The sequence below is a fragment of the Bidens hawaiensis genome, unplaced genomic scaffold (assembly GCF_021521415.1).
Source record: "Bidens hawaiensis isolate Kalapana, Puna unplaced genomic scaffold, B.hawaiensis_p1.1 tig00002343_1, whole genome shotgun sequence".
NCBI lineage: Eukaryota > Viridiplantae > Streptophyta > Magnoliopsida > Asterales > Asteraceae > Bidens > Bidens hawaiensis.
In genome coordinates, this window is record NW_027491127.1 from 155079 (window position 1) to 170131 (window position 15053).

At 39.6% G+C, this 15053-nt stretch overlaps 1 protein-coding gene across 1 annotated transcript; it reads left to right on the forward strand.

Annotated features, from left to right (window-relative positions):
* The first annotated feature begins 10951 nt into the window (after positions 1-10951).
* On the forward strand, positions 10952-14795 carry LOC143618920 (translocation protein SEC62-like). Its single transcript, XM_077090966.1, has 5 exons — positions 10952-11100; positions 12678-12992; positions 13662-13863; positions 13956-14184; positions 14314-14795. The coding sequence occupies exons 1-5, from the start codon at positions 10999-11001 to the stop codon at positions 14540-14542; spliced, it is 1077 nt and encodes a 358-aa protein (XP_076947081.1). The 5' UTR covers positions 10952-10998; the 3' UTR covers positions 14543-14795.
* The last annotated feature ends 258 nt before the right edge of the window (positions 14796-15053 follow it).

The following is a 15053-nucleotide window of genomic DNA, read 5'->3' on the forward strand; positions in this document are numbered from 1 at the left end:
TTAGCGCGCTGCGAGAAGAGTTCGTCTCGCGTATCGCTGAAACAGGTGGTCTTCACGCAGGATTCCTTGTAAGGGGTCTGGCGCGTGGAGCTGCGCAGACAACCTTAGGCGGGGAGGAACAAAGGACAAGCAAAGAGTTAGAAGAAAGAGGGAAACAAGGCTTAAGGGCGGGACGGCGACAAGAGGGAAAAGAAGGCGGAAAGAGAGAAAAGGAGAGGGACGGCAGAAAGAAAGAGAGAGAAAGAGGCGGGAAGGAAAATACATTATTATTAGTAAAATATAAGCATAAATAAATACTAAATCATAAAAGAAAGAGTTCGGGTCAGAGAAACGGGTACCTGGGTCGGGTCGGATCGGGTCAGATGTCACAGTCTCCCCTACTTTAAGAAATTTCGTCCCGAAATTTATCTCGAAGTAGGTTGCGCAGAGAACAGGTGCGGGTACTTGATCTTCATTTGATCTTCCCTTTCCCAAGTAAACTCGGCTCCGCGCTTGGACTCCCAGCGAACTTTCACGATAGGGATGCGACTGCGCTTGGTTTGCTTAACCTCGCGATCCATAATTTCAACAGGCTTCTCAACGAAATGCATAGTTTCATCAACTTGAACTTCATCAAGTGGAATGTGAAGGTTCTCGTCAGCTAAACACTTCTTGAGATTGGATACATGGAACGTTGGATGCACATTACTGAGCGCGGGCGGCAGGTCAAGTCTGTAGGCAACTTTTCCCACACGCGCGAGAATCTTGAATGGTCCAACATATCGAGGAGCAAGCTTACCTTTCTTCCCAAAGCGGACAACACCTTTCCAGGGCGACACTTTGAGGAGAACAAGATCACCAACTTGAAATTCGAGAGGCTTTCGCCTGCGATCTGCGTAACTCTTCTGTCGGCTTCTGGCAGTCAGCAGATGATCACGGATCTTGGCGATTTTATCGGTTGTCTCTTGAACAAGTTCGGGTCCTGTGATTTGAGCTTCTCCCACTTCGCTCCAACAAATCGGGGAGCGGCACTTACGACCGTAAAGTGCTTCAAATGGGGCCATACCAATACTGGAATGATAGCTGTTATTATAAGAGAACTCAATCAAAGGCAGGTGTGAATCCCAATTACCTCCAAAATCAAGAACACAAGATCGGAGCATATCCTCAAGAGTTTGAATAGTTCGCTCAGACTGACCGTCAGTCTGAGGATGATATGCCGTACTCATGTCCAAGCGAGTTCCTAGCGCAGATTGGAGAGATTTCCAAAAGCGAGATATAAAACGGCCATCGCGATCGGATATGATGCTCAAAGGAGTACCATGGCGGCAGACAATTTCCTTGACATAAAGCTGCGCGAGTTGCTCAACACGGTAGTTTTCACGAATGGGCAGAAAGTGAGCAGACTTAGTCAAACGATCCACTATTACCCAAATGCTATCATGTTTGCTTGCTGTCAAAGGTAACTTGGTAATAAAGTCCATCGCTATACCTTCCCATTTCCACGTAGGAATTTCTGGTTGTTCGAGCAAACCAGATGGGCGTTGGTGTTCAGCTTTCACTTTAGAACAAGTCAGACATTTAGCTACGAACACAGCAATATCCTTCTTCATACCGGGCCACCAATAAGTTATGCGCAAATCCTTGTACATCTTATCAGCGCCAGGATGAATAGAATACCGAGATTTGTGCGCTTCACACAGGACATCAGCGCGAAGATTCTCATCAAAGGGAATCCAGATGCGATTAAGATAGCAGAGAATTCCACTCAGATTAGGGACAAAGTGCGCTTCCGCGCCACACGCTAACTCGGCGCGAAGGTTACCATTACTGATGGATGCGCGCTGTGCGTCACGAATACGCGATTCAAGGTTGCTTTGAATCGGCGCAAAGTGAAGCTGGGTGCGCGGCAAGATACAGTTAAGCTGGCAGGGTTTTCGGCTGAGCGCATCGGCTACCACATTAGCCTTACCAGGATGATACCGGATCTCACAATCGTAATCGCTGATGAGTTCGTTCCATCGGCGTTGCCTCATGTTAAGTTCCTTCTGATCAAAGATATGCTGAAGGCTTTTATGGTCAGTGTAAAGGATACACTTAGTACCATAAAGGTAGTGTCTCCAGATCTTCAAGGCAAAAACAACTGCACCAAGTTCGAGATCGTGAGTTGTATAATTCTTTTCATGAACCTTGAGTTGCCTTGATGCGTAAGCGATAACCTTGCCTCGTTGCATGAGAACACAACCGAGACCTTGGTTGGATGCATCGCAATACACGACAAAATCATCATTACCCTCAGGTAGCGCAAGAACAGGAGCTTCACACAACAATCGCTTGAGCGTTAGAAATGCTTCTTCTTGCTTCGAGCCCCAAATATACGGTTTACCTTTGTGCGTTAGAGCTGTTAAAGGCAATGCGATCTTTGAGAAGTTCGAAATGAAGCGCCGGTAATAACCAGCTAAGCCCAGAAAGGAACGGATCTCAGAATGAGAGGATGGCGTAATCCAGTTCTTGATTGCTTCAATTTTGGATGGGTCGACATGAATACCCATCTTGTTCACAACATGGCCAAGAAACTGTACTTCATCAGACCAAAATTCACACTTGGAAAGCTTAGCATAGAGTTGCTCAGCTCTAAGCTTTTGCAATACCAATCGGAGATGTTGCTCATGCTCGGCCTTGGTCTTAGAATACACCAGAACATCATCGATAAACACAATCACGAATTTATCCAAGAAAGGCCTACACACCCGGTTCATTAGATCCATGAAAACGGCGGGTGCGTTGGTTAAACCGAAGGACATGACCAAGAATTCAAAATGGCCATAACGAGTTCGAAAAGCAGTCTTCGGAACATCTTCATCGCGGATGCGCAACTGGTGATAGCCAGAGCGGAGATCAATCTTCGAAAAACAAGAGGCACCTTGGAGTTGATCAAAGAGGTCGTCAATACGCGGTAAGGGATACCGGTTTTTAATGGTGAGTTTGTTCAACTCGCGGTAATCAATACACATGCGAAACGATCCATCTTTCTTTTTAACGAACAACACCGGAGCACCCCAGGGCGAAGAGCTAGGGCGAATGAATCCTTTAGCAGTCAACTCTTGAAGTTGGCTTGCCAATTCTTGCATCTCAGCGGGTGCAAGACGATAAGGAGATTTAGCTACGGGGGAAGCACCAGGGACAAGATCAATACGGAACTCAACTTCACGAGCGGGAGGGATACCAGGAAGATCATCAGGAAAAACTTCAGGGAAATCACGCACAACAGGGATATCACGAAGCTTCTTCTCTTCAGCAGGTTTGACCACATGGGCTAAGAATGCAACACACTTCTTCCGCATGAGTCTTTGGGCTTCGGCGCAAGACATAAGTTTAAGACCACTGGAGGGTTTTTCGCCGTAGATATGAAGATCACCATTTTCTCGAGGTATGCGAATCAATTTCTTGGCGCAAATAACTTCGGCGCGATTCTTCGAGAGCCAGTCCATACCAATGATAACATCAAAGCTTCCAAGAGGCATGGGGATGAGGTCGATTAGGAAATCGTTTTCGTTAAGGTTAAGCGTGCAATCTTTAATCACTGAGTTTATTAAAACAGTTTCACCATTAGCCAATTCAACTGAAAAATCTTCTTTTAAATCGTTGCGCGGTCGCGCAAGCTTCTGCTCGAAGGCGCGAGAGATAAAACTTCGATCGGCGCCAGTATCAAAAAGTACAGAAGCATAAAATCCGTTAAGCAAAAATGTACCATTAACTACGTCATTATTCGCTTGCGCTTGGTGCGCGGTTATGTTAAAAGCTCGTCCACGCGTTACTTGGTTTGAAATCTGGTTCACCGGATTCGCTTGCGTAATCTGAACTTGTAGTCTCTGGCACGCGTTCCGGAAATGACTGGGATCACCGCAGTTAAAGCACGATCTGGGTCGTGGGTTTTGGTAGGTTGGTTGAGGGTGTTGCGGGTAGACTGGTGGTGTTGGCGCAATTGGATTGGCGAGAAGGACTCTACAGTTCTCAGCAGTGTGACCGGTACGGCCACATCGGTTACAAAGTCGACACGGGGTTTGGGTTGGGTGGTGAAATCTACAGGTTGGGCAAAAGGGATGGTTTCCTGTGTAAGGTTTCTTAGTTGGCGGGGCAGGGAGTGCGGGATTGGTTAAGGCATAGTTATGGGCTACAGGTGTTGGGTAGGCTGACAGTGGGTTAGGCGCGTAGACTGGAGGTTGGTATGCGGGTTGCTGGACTATGGGTGGGTTGGTAAGCGCATAGGCCTTGCGCCTGCGCTTGAGGTTGTTACGGTTTGAGGGTTCTGGTTTGGGTTCTGCGGGTTCAGGGGCAGTTTTGGTGGGTTTGGTCTTTTCTGTTCCCCGCAGGAACAGGGTTCCTGCTCTGACATGGTTGTCGCTGAGCACAGCGGCCAACTCAATGGCGTCAGAGAGGGTAACTGGGTTTCTGGCCCATACAGAATCTTGAATTTCCATGGGGAGACCCCCAAGGAATTTCTCTATGGCTCGGCGTGAAGGGGTAACAAGGTGAGGGACAAGCAAACTTAGTTCATGGAAGCGCGTCGCGTACTCGCGCGCTTCACCGCTGTATTGCTTCAAGTTCCAGAATTCTTCCTCTAGGCGCTTAATTTCGTTGGGAGGGCAGAATTCTCGCGTCAGAATTTCCTTGAATTCCTCCCATGTCATGCTAGAAGCAGCTTCTGCGCCACGCGCATGAGTTACTCCATTCCACCAAGTGAGCGCTCTAGATTCCAGGACACTGGAAGCATATAGGGTTCGTCTGTCTGAGGGGCATTGGGTATGGAGGAAAGTGTTTTCAATCTTTTCGAGCCATTGGAGCATCACGGTGGCTCCTTCAAGACCTGTGAACTTCGGAGGGTTACCCGCGTTAAAGGACTTAATGTTATAACTGGAGGTATTGGTATTGTTTTGGCTCAAGGCTTGGGCTATCGCGGCGGCCATTTCATGGGAACGTTGCTGTCTACGCATGCGCGAGGCTTCTCTTCTCTGAAATCGGCGAGATAGCGGAGGCATTCTATAAAAATTTTAATTTTAGTTAATATCTTGGTTTTAGCGCAAAGTTTTAATCTTATAAAGCTTGGTTTCGCGGAGTCAGTTACAGTCAAAAGTTAAAGTAAAATAAATGATCCTAAATGCAGACTTAATAAAGGTAACAAATTCGAATCAAGAATCGACAATTCATGTATCACCATGACTTTCCGAATTCCCAATTTAAAGCATACGATCAAACGAGTATTGGAGATTGACGATTCATGTATCACCATGACTTTTCAATCTTCAATATAAAACATACAAGAAAATGAGTATTGGAGGTTGACAATTCATGTATCACCATGACTTTTCAAGTCTCCAACCTCAGAACATAATCGTAAATGGAAATTGAAAATCAACTATTCATGTATCACCATGACTTTTCGGATTTTCAAATCCAACAAACGAACATGTAAGTAAAATCAATAAAAATCGAAATTCAACAAAAATCGAAATATCGCGAAACAAAACATAAAATCATATACTGCGCAAGCGCGAGCATATTCATAAATAACGAGTAATTAACAATAAGCGCGCAAACATGAGATTTCTCTCATGCGCGAGAAGGGACTCTTAGGTATTCTAGGCCGTTACGTCTAACCACCTATCCTAAAGTCAACGAGCTCTGATACCAATCTGTAACACCCCGACCAAAGGCGGATTATACATCGGGGCGCCACATATTGTTTCATTACTCGTGACACTATTGGGTGTCAATATTTAATAAATACATTCATTCGCGCACGCGCAGGGTAAACACAAGATATAAATAAACCAACATAAATTAATATATTATAAATCATAATATTCGAACAGCAATAACTTTTCTTGATACATTTTAATCTAGGTCCAAAAGTAAAAACGTCCTACGTGTCCACAAGCTCCAAATGTAGCTACAGCAAACCTGAACATGTGTTAAAATAAACGTCAAACACTTGCGTGTTGGTGAGAAATCAAGTTTAATACAATACATAGATAATCATAAATCTGCGCGCAACATGTGTATGTCTGGTTTTCAACAAGGGTGTAATCTGATCGGGACCAACTCTAAGATTCATAAGACTGCCAGTGCTCACAATTGAGCTCACAAACAAGACAAACTGTGCATGTGTAAACAAAAGAGAAAATCATAAACGATAGTTCTCCCGTGTTCATCTAATAGTACCATGAAAACTGCGGAATAGACCGACAAGACGGTTAATGATCCACACATACAAATAAACAGCCAAGTCTACGTCCTCAACACATGGGATACTGCGCGACTAAAGTTCATAAACAAGTTTAAGACTCTAAGTTTGTATGAACACATGAACATCCCAAAACATTAAAAGCAAAAAGGGATTAGGTACGAGATTACTCACTTGATAAACGATGCGGTGTAAGATAAAGCAAGAACCAACTTTAAACAAGCACAAGTTAACCTATAATTAAAGATTATTGTTTTAACGATCTATTTTAAGTCTTGATTATAAGTTGGCATAATTAATAAGTAAATTATTATATATATATATATATATTACCGGAAAAGCAGGGCAGAACAGGGAGGAAGACAGAGGCAGAGAGGAAGACGGCAGAGAGAGCAAGGAGCAAGAGGGAACAGGAGAGATTAAGTGTTTTGTGTGTGTAGTGTTAGGAAAATAACATTATTATTTATAGAGAAACCCTAGGGGACACAATCCCTAGAAAAAGGGGAAAAGATCTCAAAAAGTAAAAGATTCCAAAAGCAAAAGATATCAAAAGATATGGCAGCTGCAGGGGGCAAGATAAAGCTGTCAGGGAACAGTAAAAAGGCATGGGCAGATCAGATAAAGGTACTGGTCAAGCATGGCAAAAGCAGATCTCAAAAGATAATGTCAGTCACTCTTTCCGTCAACCAATGGGGTTGGTGCGCATGCTGCGCCGAAAGTAACTTTTCAGACAAAGCAGATTAGGTCAACAGCTCAGAAGATAAGACAACACAAAAGCAACGGCTAGATTCAACAGAAGAAAACTCAAAGGGTTCAGCGCGAGAAGGCTAAGGCGCGAAGGCAGACACAGAAGGTCAAGAGAGCGCGAGCGCGAAGGCAGACAGAAACAACCTTAACGCGTCGTGGAAAGAACTACATTTCCAAGCGCGTCGCGGGAAGAATCACATTTCTTAGCGCGCCGCGGGAGGAACTATAATTCTTCGCGCGTCGAGGGAACTACGATTCTTAGCGCGCTGCGAGAAGAACTACAAATCCTTAGAGCGTCGCGGGAAGAACTACCGTTCTTAGCACGCTGCGAGAAGAATTACAATTCTTAGCGCGCTGCGAGAAGAGTTCGTCTCGCGTATCGCTGAAACAGGTGGTCTTCACGCAGGATTCCTTGTAAGGGGTCTGGCGCGTGGAGCTGCGCAGACAACCTTAGGCGGGGAGGAACAAAGGACAAGCAAAGAGTTAGAAGAAAGAGGGAAACAAGGCTTAAGGGCGGGACGGCGACAAGAGGGAAAAGAAGGCGGAAAGAGAGAAAAGGAGAGGGACGGCGGAAAGAAAGAGAGAGAAAGAGGCGGGAAGGAAAATACATTATTATTAGTAAAATATAAGCATAAATAAATACTAAATCATAAAAGAAAGAGTTCGGGTCAGAGAAACGGGTACCTGGGTCGGGTCGGATCGGGTCAGATGTCACACAAATGATTACTCTACCGGTTTATCCGAAGAGGAATATGGCACTTTTGATGTTTTGGCTTGGTGGAAGGTAAAGGAAACCGAGTTTCCGATTCTTGCCACCATGGCCCGTGATTTACTAACCGTCCAAGCTTCTACGGTAGCTTCGGAATCCGCTTTTTCTCTTAGTGGCAGGGTAATATCAGTGAGAAGAACAAGACTAAATTCGGAGTCGGTGGAGATGTGCATTTGCTTAAAGGATCACTTGGACTCAATCGATCGTATTCAACACGTAACCACTCTCGAAGATGAAACACCACTTGATGTTCGAGTGCACGACGAACAAGAAGGCATTTCTACAAGTAATTCCGAGGAAGAAGTCGCCGCTCAATAATTACGACGAACAAGAAGGCTTTTCTATAAATAATATGTCACAACTTTATATTTATAAGTTTAATGTTTTGTTAGTTTGTTTTTGAAGATTTTAAAACATGTAACCTTTTTTTTGAACTTCTTAAAGTAAATAAAATGAATTTTATGTTAATTGTTTTGTTTATTTTTCATGCTATACAAATACGAATCGTAGTTTAGAATCCAAATCGCAAACGAAAAACGAAAAAAAAAAAAATTTTACACTGTAACCTGTTGGAACCGGTTACAGTGTAGGAACCGGTTTAGGAACCGGTTAGATAGGTTAGGGGTCCGAGGGTGGGAGAACCGGTTCGGTTCCCTAACCGGTTCGAGCCTGGAACCGGTTTAAAAGGGGGTTTTGAATATAGGAACCGGTTAGAAACCGGTTCCGGTTCCTAGTCCCAAACCGTTTTGAACATCTCTAAACTCAAAGCCTAAATCGTAGCTTCATATCATCGTCGGTGTCTTAATACCCAATCATCGATCGGAATGGCAGTTGAGGATGTCCAGATCTATGAATTCAGAACAAAATAGATGAAAAGAAAGATATTGCAAGCTATAATAATGGCAGATCTAAGATTGCTATTATCATCAGTGATGGTGAACAATAGTGTAAGTGAGCGGCAATGGTCCTACGAGCGGCGACGGACGGCGGTTAGAAACTTTAAGATGTAGAAGATGACATTTTAGGGTTAGGGGAGAACAATCCAGAGAGAGAGAACGTTGATTGAGTTTCATTTTGGAATTTGGTATAATAATTATTTACTTTGTTAAGAGTTTATCTCAACTTTACATATTTGACCCTCAAAGTTTCAATAAAACTGAAATAGTCCATCAATATCAACTCTATATTATATAAAAATTAAAATATATTATTTATGATGTCATCCGGGTCAAACACTGGTCTGCCCTCCCGGGTTGGTCCGACCTTTGACCCGGCAAGGTGTCCGGGTCAACATCCGGGCCGGGTCTGAAAACATTGCCTAAAAGCATCAATTTGCTGCTTTTAGGTGCTTTTGGATGGGCATTTTGAACATTTTGTCTCTCCAAAAAGCAATAAGCATTTTAAAGAAGCAATCCCAAACACCCTCTGATACTCATATTAAAGATAAAAATTAAAATAAAGATTACGTCACTGTGTCTTTCGTTTGTCACTGTGTCTTTGTGCTCAACATTTGCTTTATGTTGATTGTGTATTACGTTCAAGCCGTTGTGTAATATGTAGATTCCATTGTGTTTTACGTTTATGGTCATTGTGTAATATGTAGATTCTATTGTGTTTTACGTTTATGGTCATTGTGTTATATGTATTTACCATTGTGTCTTACGTTTAAGGATATTGTGTTATATGTATTTACCATTGTGTCTTACGTTTAAGGATATTGTGTTATATGTATTTACCATTGTGTCTTACGTTTAAGGTCATTGTGTTATATGTATTTACCATTATGTCTTACGTTTAAGGTCATTGTGTTATATGTATTTACCATTGTGTCTTACGTTTAAGGCCATTGTGTTATATGTATTTACCATTGTGTCTTACGTTTCAAGTCATTGTGTTATATGTATTTACCATTGTGTCTTACGTTTAAGGTCATTGTGTTATATGTATTTACCATTTTGTCTTACATTTAAGGTCATTGTGTTATATGTATTTACCATCGTGTCTTATGTTTAAAGTCATTGTGTTATATGTATTTACCATCGTGTCTTACGTTTCAAGTCATTGTGTTATATGTATTTACCATCGTGTTATATGTATTTACCATCGTGTCTTACGTTTCAAGTCATTGTGTTATATGTATTTACCATTGTGTCTTACGTTTAAGGATATTGTGTTATATTTATTTACCATTGTGTCTTACGTTTAAGGTCATTGTGTTATATGTATTTACCATTGTGTCTTACGTTTAAGGTCATTGTGTTATATGTATTTACCATTGTGTCTTACGTTTAAGGTCATTGTGTTATATGTATTTACCATTGTGTCTTACGTTTATGGTCATTGTGTTATATGTATTTACCATTGTGTCTTACGTTTATGGTCATTGTGTTATATGTATTTACCATTGTGTCTTACGTTTCAAGTCATTGTGTTATATGTATTTACCATTGTGTCTTACGTTTAAGGTCATTGTGTTATATGTATTTACCATTTTGTCTTACATTTAAGGTCATTGTGTTATATGTATTTACCATCGTGTCTTACGTTTAAAGTCATTGTGTTATATGTATTTTACCATTGTGTCTTACGTTTTAAGTCATTGTGTTATATGTATTTTACCGTTGTGTCTTACGTTTCAGGTCATTGTGTTATATGTATCTATTATTGTGTTTTACATTTCATGTTAATGTGTAATATGTATTCATTATTGTGTTTAGTAATAGATAATTTGTTGGTATTTTTCATTATATTTACATATTAGTATTACACAACGGTGTTATTAGTATTTAAAAAAACACAATGATCAGTTGAAAGACACAATGGCGAAAAAACACAATAATAAACAGAAAGACACAATGACGAAAAAAGACACAATGGTAAGCAAAAAGACACAATGACGTAAATTATTTTTTAGTCTTATATAACAAAATTATACTCATATTAAAGGTAAAAAAACGCTTGTTATTATGGTGAATTTTATTTTAAAAAAAATATCATATAAAAAAGTTATAAAATAATGAGGTATTAACATGTGGCTTGCATGTAAAGAGAGAAAATGTGTACAATTACCTCTATACCCTTTTTCCTTTATACACAATTTAATTAATTATAGTTCTATTTTCTCATTTTTATTCCCGAATAATTTGTAGACTACGTTACTATACCTTGTAAAACACCTTACAGAAAGCACTCTTTTTATTTTTCTCTCTACAATACGATACCGACGAAACCAAAACCTGAAAACCCTAACGGAAAAAGAATGAAGAAAGCCGGAGCCGATAAGAAGCGTGCCCGGCGATCCTCCGCCGCCGTCAAAACCAACGCCACCACTCGAGATCCCAACACTGATACTCCGCCTAGGGTATTATTATTATTATTATTATTATAACTTACTCATTTTCAGATCCTCTTTTAATCGATTCACATTATTCATTTCTATCTGTTATTAATCGCCTTTCATTATATCTGTGTTGAAATTCGTAGTCTAATATGATAATTTCGTACTGTTACGTGTTCGTGATGTGAAGTATTACGGTGCGATCATGATTTGTACGCGAACTTTGATGCAATTTGTGCAGTTTAATTTGTAAATTGTACATCTTATGTGAAATTTTGATGGATTAGTTAGGGTTTTAAGAGAGAGGATATTTTGTCTCTTAATAGTTTTAATTTTTGTGTTGCTTGATTTCTGTTGTTTATTAATTATGAATTTTTCTACAATTTTTGACATGAAGTGGTTAATTATGTGACATTAGGATTGTTATTTTTTTTACTGTTAACTGCGTCGTATATATTTGGGGTAGAATAGACGAACCAGAAAGGAGAAAGTGGATCAAAGTTAGGCCTGAAGTCGTGTTGATATGTTCTGTTTTATTGATGCATTCATTGATTTTGACTTTGGAAGTTGGGTAGCATTTGGGATGCTCTTAATTTGGGAGAAACTCATTTGCTATCTGCGATGTAGTTTATGTGTTGCTTGATATATGTATGATTTAAAGATAGATGGTAGGCGCTTGGAGGAGGACAAATGTTTTTTTCTTTATCATACGAGGGGGTTCTTTTTTTGGTGTATTTATGTTTCTTTGAGACTTGAGAGAGTACAGATATTTGATATATTTGGTCTATGATGTGATTTTCTCAACGGCAGAAGGGAGACTTTGTTATAGATGCATTGGATTTTAGATTTTAAAACATTATGTTACAATATACATACTTTCTTATTATGATTGCTGCTTGCATATGTAATTTGGAGGATATTGCCTCAGTGTAATTTAGTTATTGTATATTCGTTTTATTATCTACATTGTAGTTAATCTCGGACTTGACTGTTATCGTTCTTCTGTCAAATTGATACTTGCCTGTTTCTTGTTCTGTATTTTTTTGTTAGCGTATAAATTATTGTCACTGGTAGGACTTTCTTATCAGCTGGATTGCAAAATGTATTCTCACTGGCATTATAACGTGCACGTTTGATTTGAAAAGGAAATGTGCTGCTGCATTGGTCTTTAGATTTCACCTTTTCATCTTGTTATTTGATACATCTTGTTTTTGAATGTTAGTGTCCATTAGTTGGGTAAACTGGTAAATATAGGTAAATTGTTGGCCATGGGAATGTGTTTCGAACTTGAACTAAAAGTATTGTTTTGGAGTCCTCTTTTTTAGTTGTTTCTTAGGGGAACATGACATCTTTTCTTTTTTATTATCTTGACTCCAAAGTTTGTTTCCCTTTAAGAAAGGTTTAATAATTGAGGTGATTTTGAAATATGTTCTACTTGTAAATTGGAATGCAGTTTGTGGATGTTAGATGTTGCATCTGTTTTAAGTCTTTGCTTTTCATTTATGTTTCTGTGGTTTGGTTTGACAATAAGATCTTGACAGAGGTACTTTATAAATACCAATTGTTTAATTAACTGTGGTTTATTTTTTCTTTGAATCCAGAAACAAGGGAACAGGAAAGATGTATTCCAGTTATTTGCAGAGAAAGTGAGAGATCATAAAGATTTGGTTTCCAGGTGGGCTGTGTTACAGGAAACCCGTGTTGAGTACTTTAGGGGAAAGGATTTTGTTAGTTTCTTGAAAAACCATCCAGAGCTCAAAGACATCTTAGAATCAAGTAGGAACCTAGAAGTAGAAGATATTGTCGATGCGCTTCTGAAAAAGAATCTTTTAGTCCGCTGTGACCGTGTGGTCAAAACTGTACGTCCTGGAAAGAGAAAATTGTCAACATGGCCCGCTCATTTAGAGATTTATTATGTAAGTTTTCATATCTTGTTCTCGTACATACGCTTAATATTTTTTTGTAATAAATTGCTGTGTTTGCTCTCATTGGATTGCTCACGTCTAGGCTTGTAAGCGAATTGAACGTTCAGCGAACCGTAATGAACCAATACAAACACAAATATGTTGTTATTTATTTATACGAACGAACACAAACACATGGCTCATTCATTCGTTTATGTTTGTGAACTTTTTCTCTTTTAAATTTGTTGGTGTTCGTCCGTTCATGCTGATTTATGTTCGTTAATTTACGTTTGTTTAAGTTCGTTACTACATTATTATAAAATTCATTTGCCTATCACATTTTTGTCTAGTTTTAATAACTTTTAGACCCGACACATTGTTCTTCACGTTACTTTTAACTGGTTTTAGCGCAGTTATGTTCGTTCATCTATGTTCTGTTATGTTAGTTTGTTTATGTTCGTGAACCGTTTGTTTATACTGTATATGAACGAACATAAATGAACACAAACATGTTCATTTTCTTAACGAACGAACACGAACAAGAAACCATGTTCGTTTGATTGTCTGTGTTCGATTGTCTGTTTGGTTCATTTACAAGTCTAAAGCTCAAATTTTGAAGATGAACATATTACTGACAAATGATCTGGTTTTGATGTATATTTTTTTGTTTCATGTTTACAGGAGCAGACGTTTTCTGATAATGAGGCATTTTTTGCATGGACTTTTGTAAACAAACATCCACTCTGGCAAACACTTTTATCATTATCGTGGCCCGTTTTGACTCTTGCAATCTGCTTGTTCCCAGTGTATCCTCATCAGGCAAAGCTTCTCATACTCTACTCATGTGCTGGTGTACTCCTACTTATCCTTTGCCTGCTTTTGGGTAAGTTCATTATTATTGTTTTCCATATATTTGCTGACTTTTACTGTTAATGCTAAAATGCTTTTTGTAAATATATATTTTTATGCTGACAGTGAGAGCTCTGATATTTGGTGCATCGTATGTTTTGTTTGGGAAACGCATCTGGATCTTCCCGAACATACTTGCTGAGGAAGCAACACTTGGGGAACTTTTTCGTTTCTGGCCTAAAAAAGACGAGGAAGAGAAACCTAAGTTAACAGCAAGACTGTTTTATGCAATTGTGGCTGTTCTTGCCATACTACTTTTGAGGCATCATGCCCCTGATGAGGCTGCTAGGGCCAGGTAATTATTATTATTATTATTATTATTATTATTATTATTATCATCATCAGTTTTCTATAAACAATTATAATTGTTCCGATATTCTTTTTAGAAATTTTCTTTGTAACATTATCTATTTGTGTGGTGCAGGTATCAGAGGCGGGTTTCCAACATTATTGATGACGTTCTTGAGTGGGATCCACGTCTGGCTTTATCGGGCATGATGGACAGCATGCAATCAGAAGTTAACGGTACTGAAACCAACAACAATGTAACCGATGGCGATGGCAGTGAAAAGGCAGCATCCCCTGAGTATGTGGAACATGAGCATGATGAAAGTACAGATGACAAAGATCTGTACAATGATGATAATATATAGGAAAATGTAAACAGATTAAAAGTTTTTAAAAAGGCATATTGTTATGTGTTTGGTTTTATATCTGTGTTAAGAGTGTTAGAATCTATGATTGAACTATGAAAATAAATGTAAGTGGCTAGAGAAAAATAGCACCACTTAGTCTTGAAGTGATTTGCAGCTTGTGTTTGTTATTAACTAACCTCAGAGGTGGTACGAGTGAATGACTCGTAATCTTTTTAGTAGGGACAACTTGTTTTGAAATTTTGATTTGTTCATTTGTTAAAGCTGTTTGTAAAAACTATACTGTTAGTTCTTAGTAATAATAGTACTGTGTTTGTGTAACAGGCAAATTTTCTGTTGGCTATGAACATAAAAGATACCGAGTTCATAAAAATACCACTAACTTGCTTTAGGCAAATTATTTGTGGATAAAAGGAGAGCGCCCATATACGTGAAGAAATTTGTGAGTTTGTAGCGGTCGAATAATATTCTTAGAGTGGACTTGCAGCGTCTCCTGGTGACGCGAGGAGGT

Bases quoted from the DNA above. Each gene is read 5' to 3' on its own strand.
- LOC143618920 (XM_077090966.1), top strand. From the start codon at position 10,999: ATGAAGAAAGCCGGAGCCGATAAGAAGCGTGCCCGGCGATCCTCCGCC. The intron at 11,101-12,677 runs GTATTATTATTA...CTTTGAATCCAG, and splicing joins ACACTGATACTCCGCCTAGG to AAACAAGGGAACAGGAAAGA. The intron at 12,993-13,661 runs GTAAGTTTTCAT...TCATGTTTACAG, and splicing joins CTCATTTAGAGATTTATTAT to GAGCAGACGTTTTCTGATAA.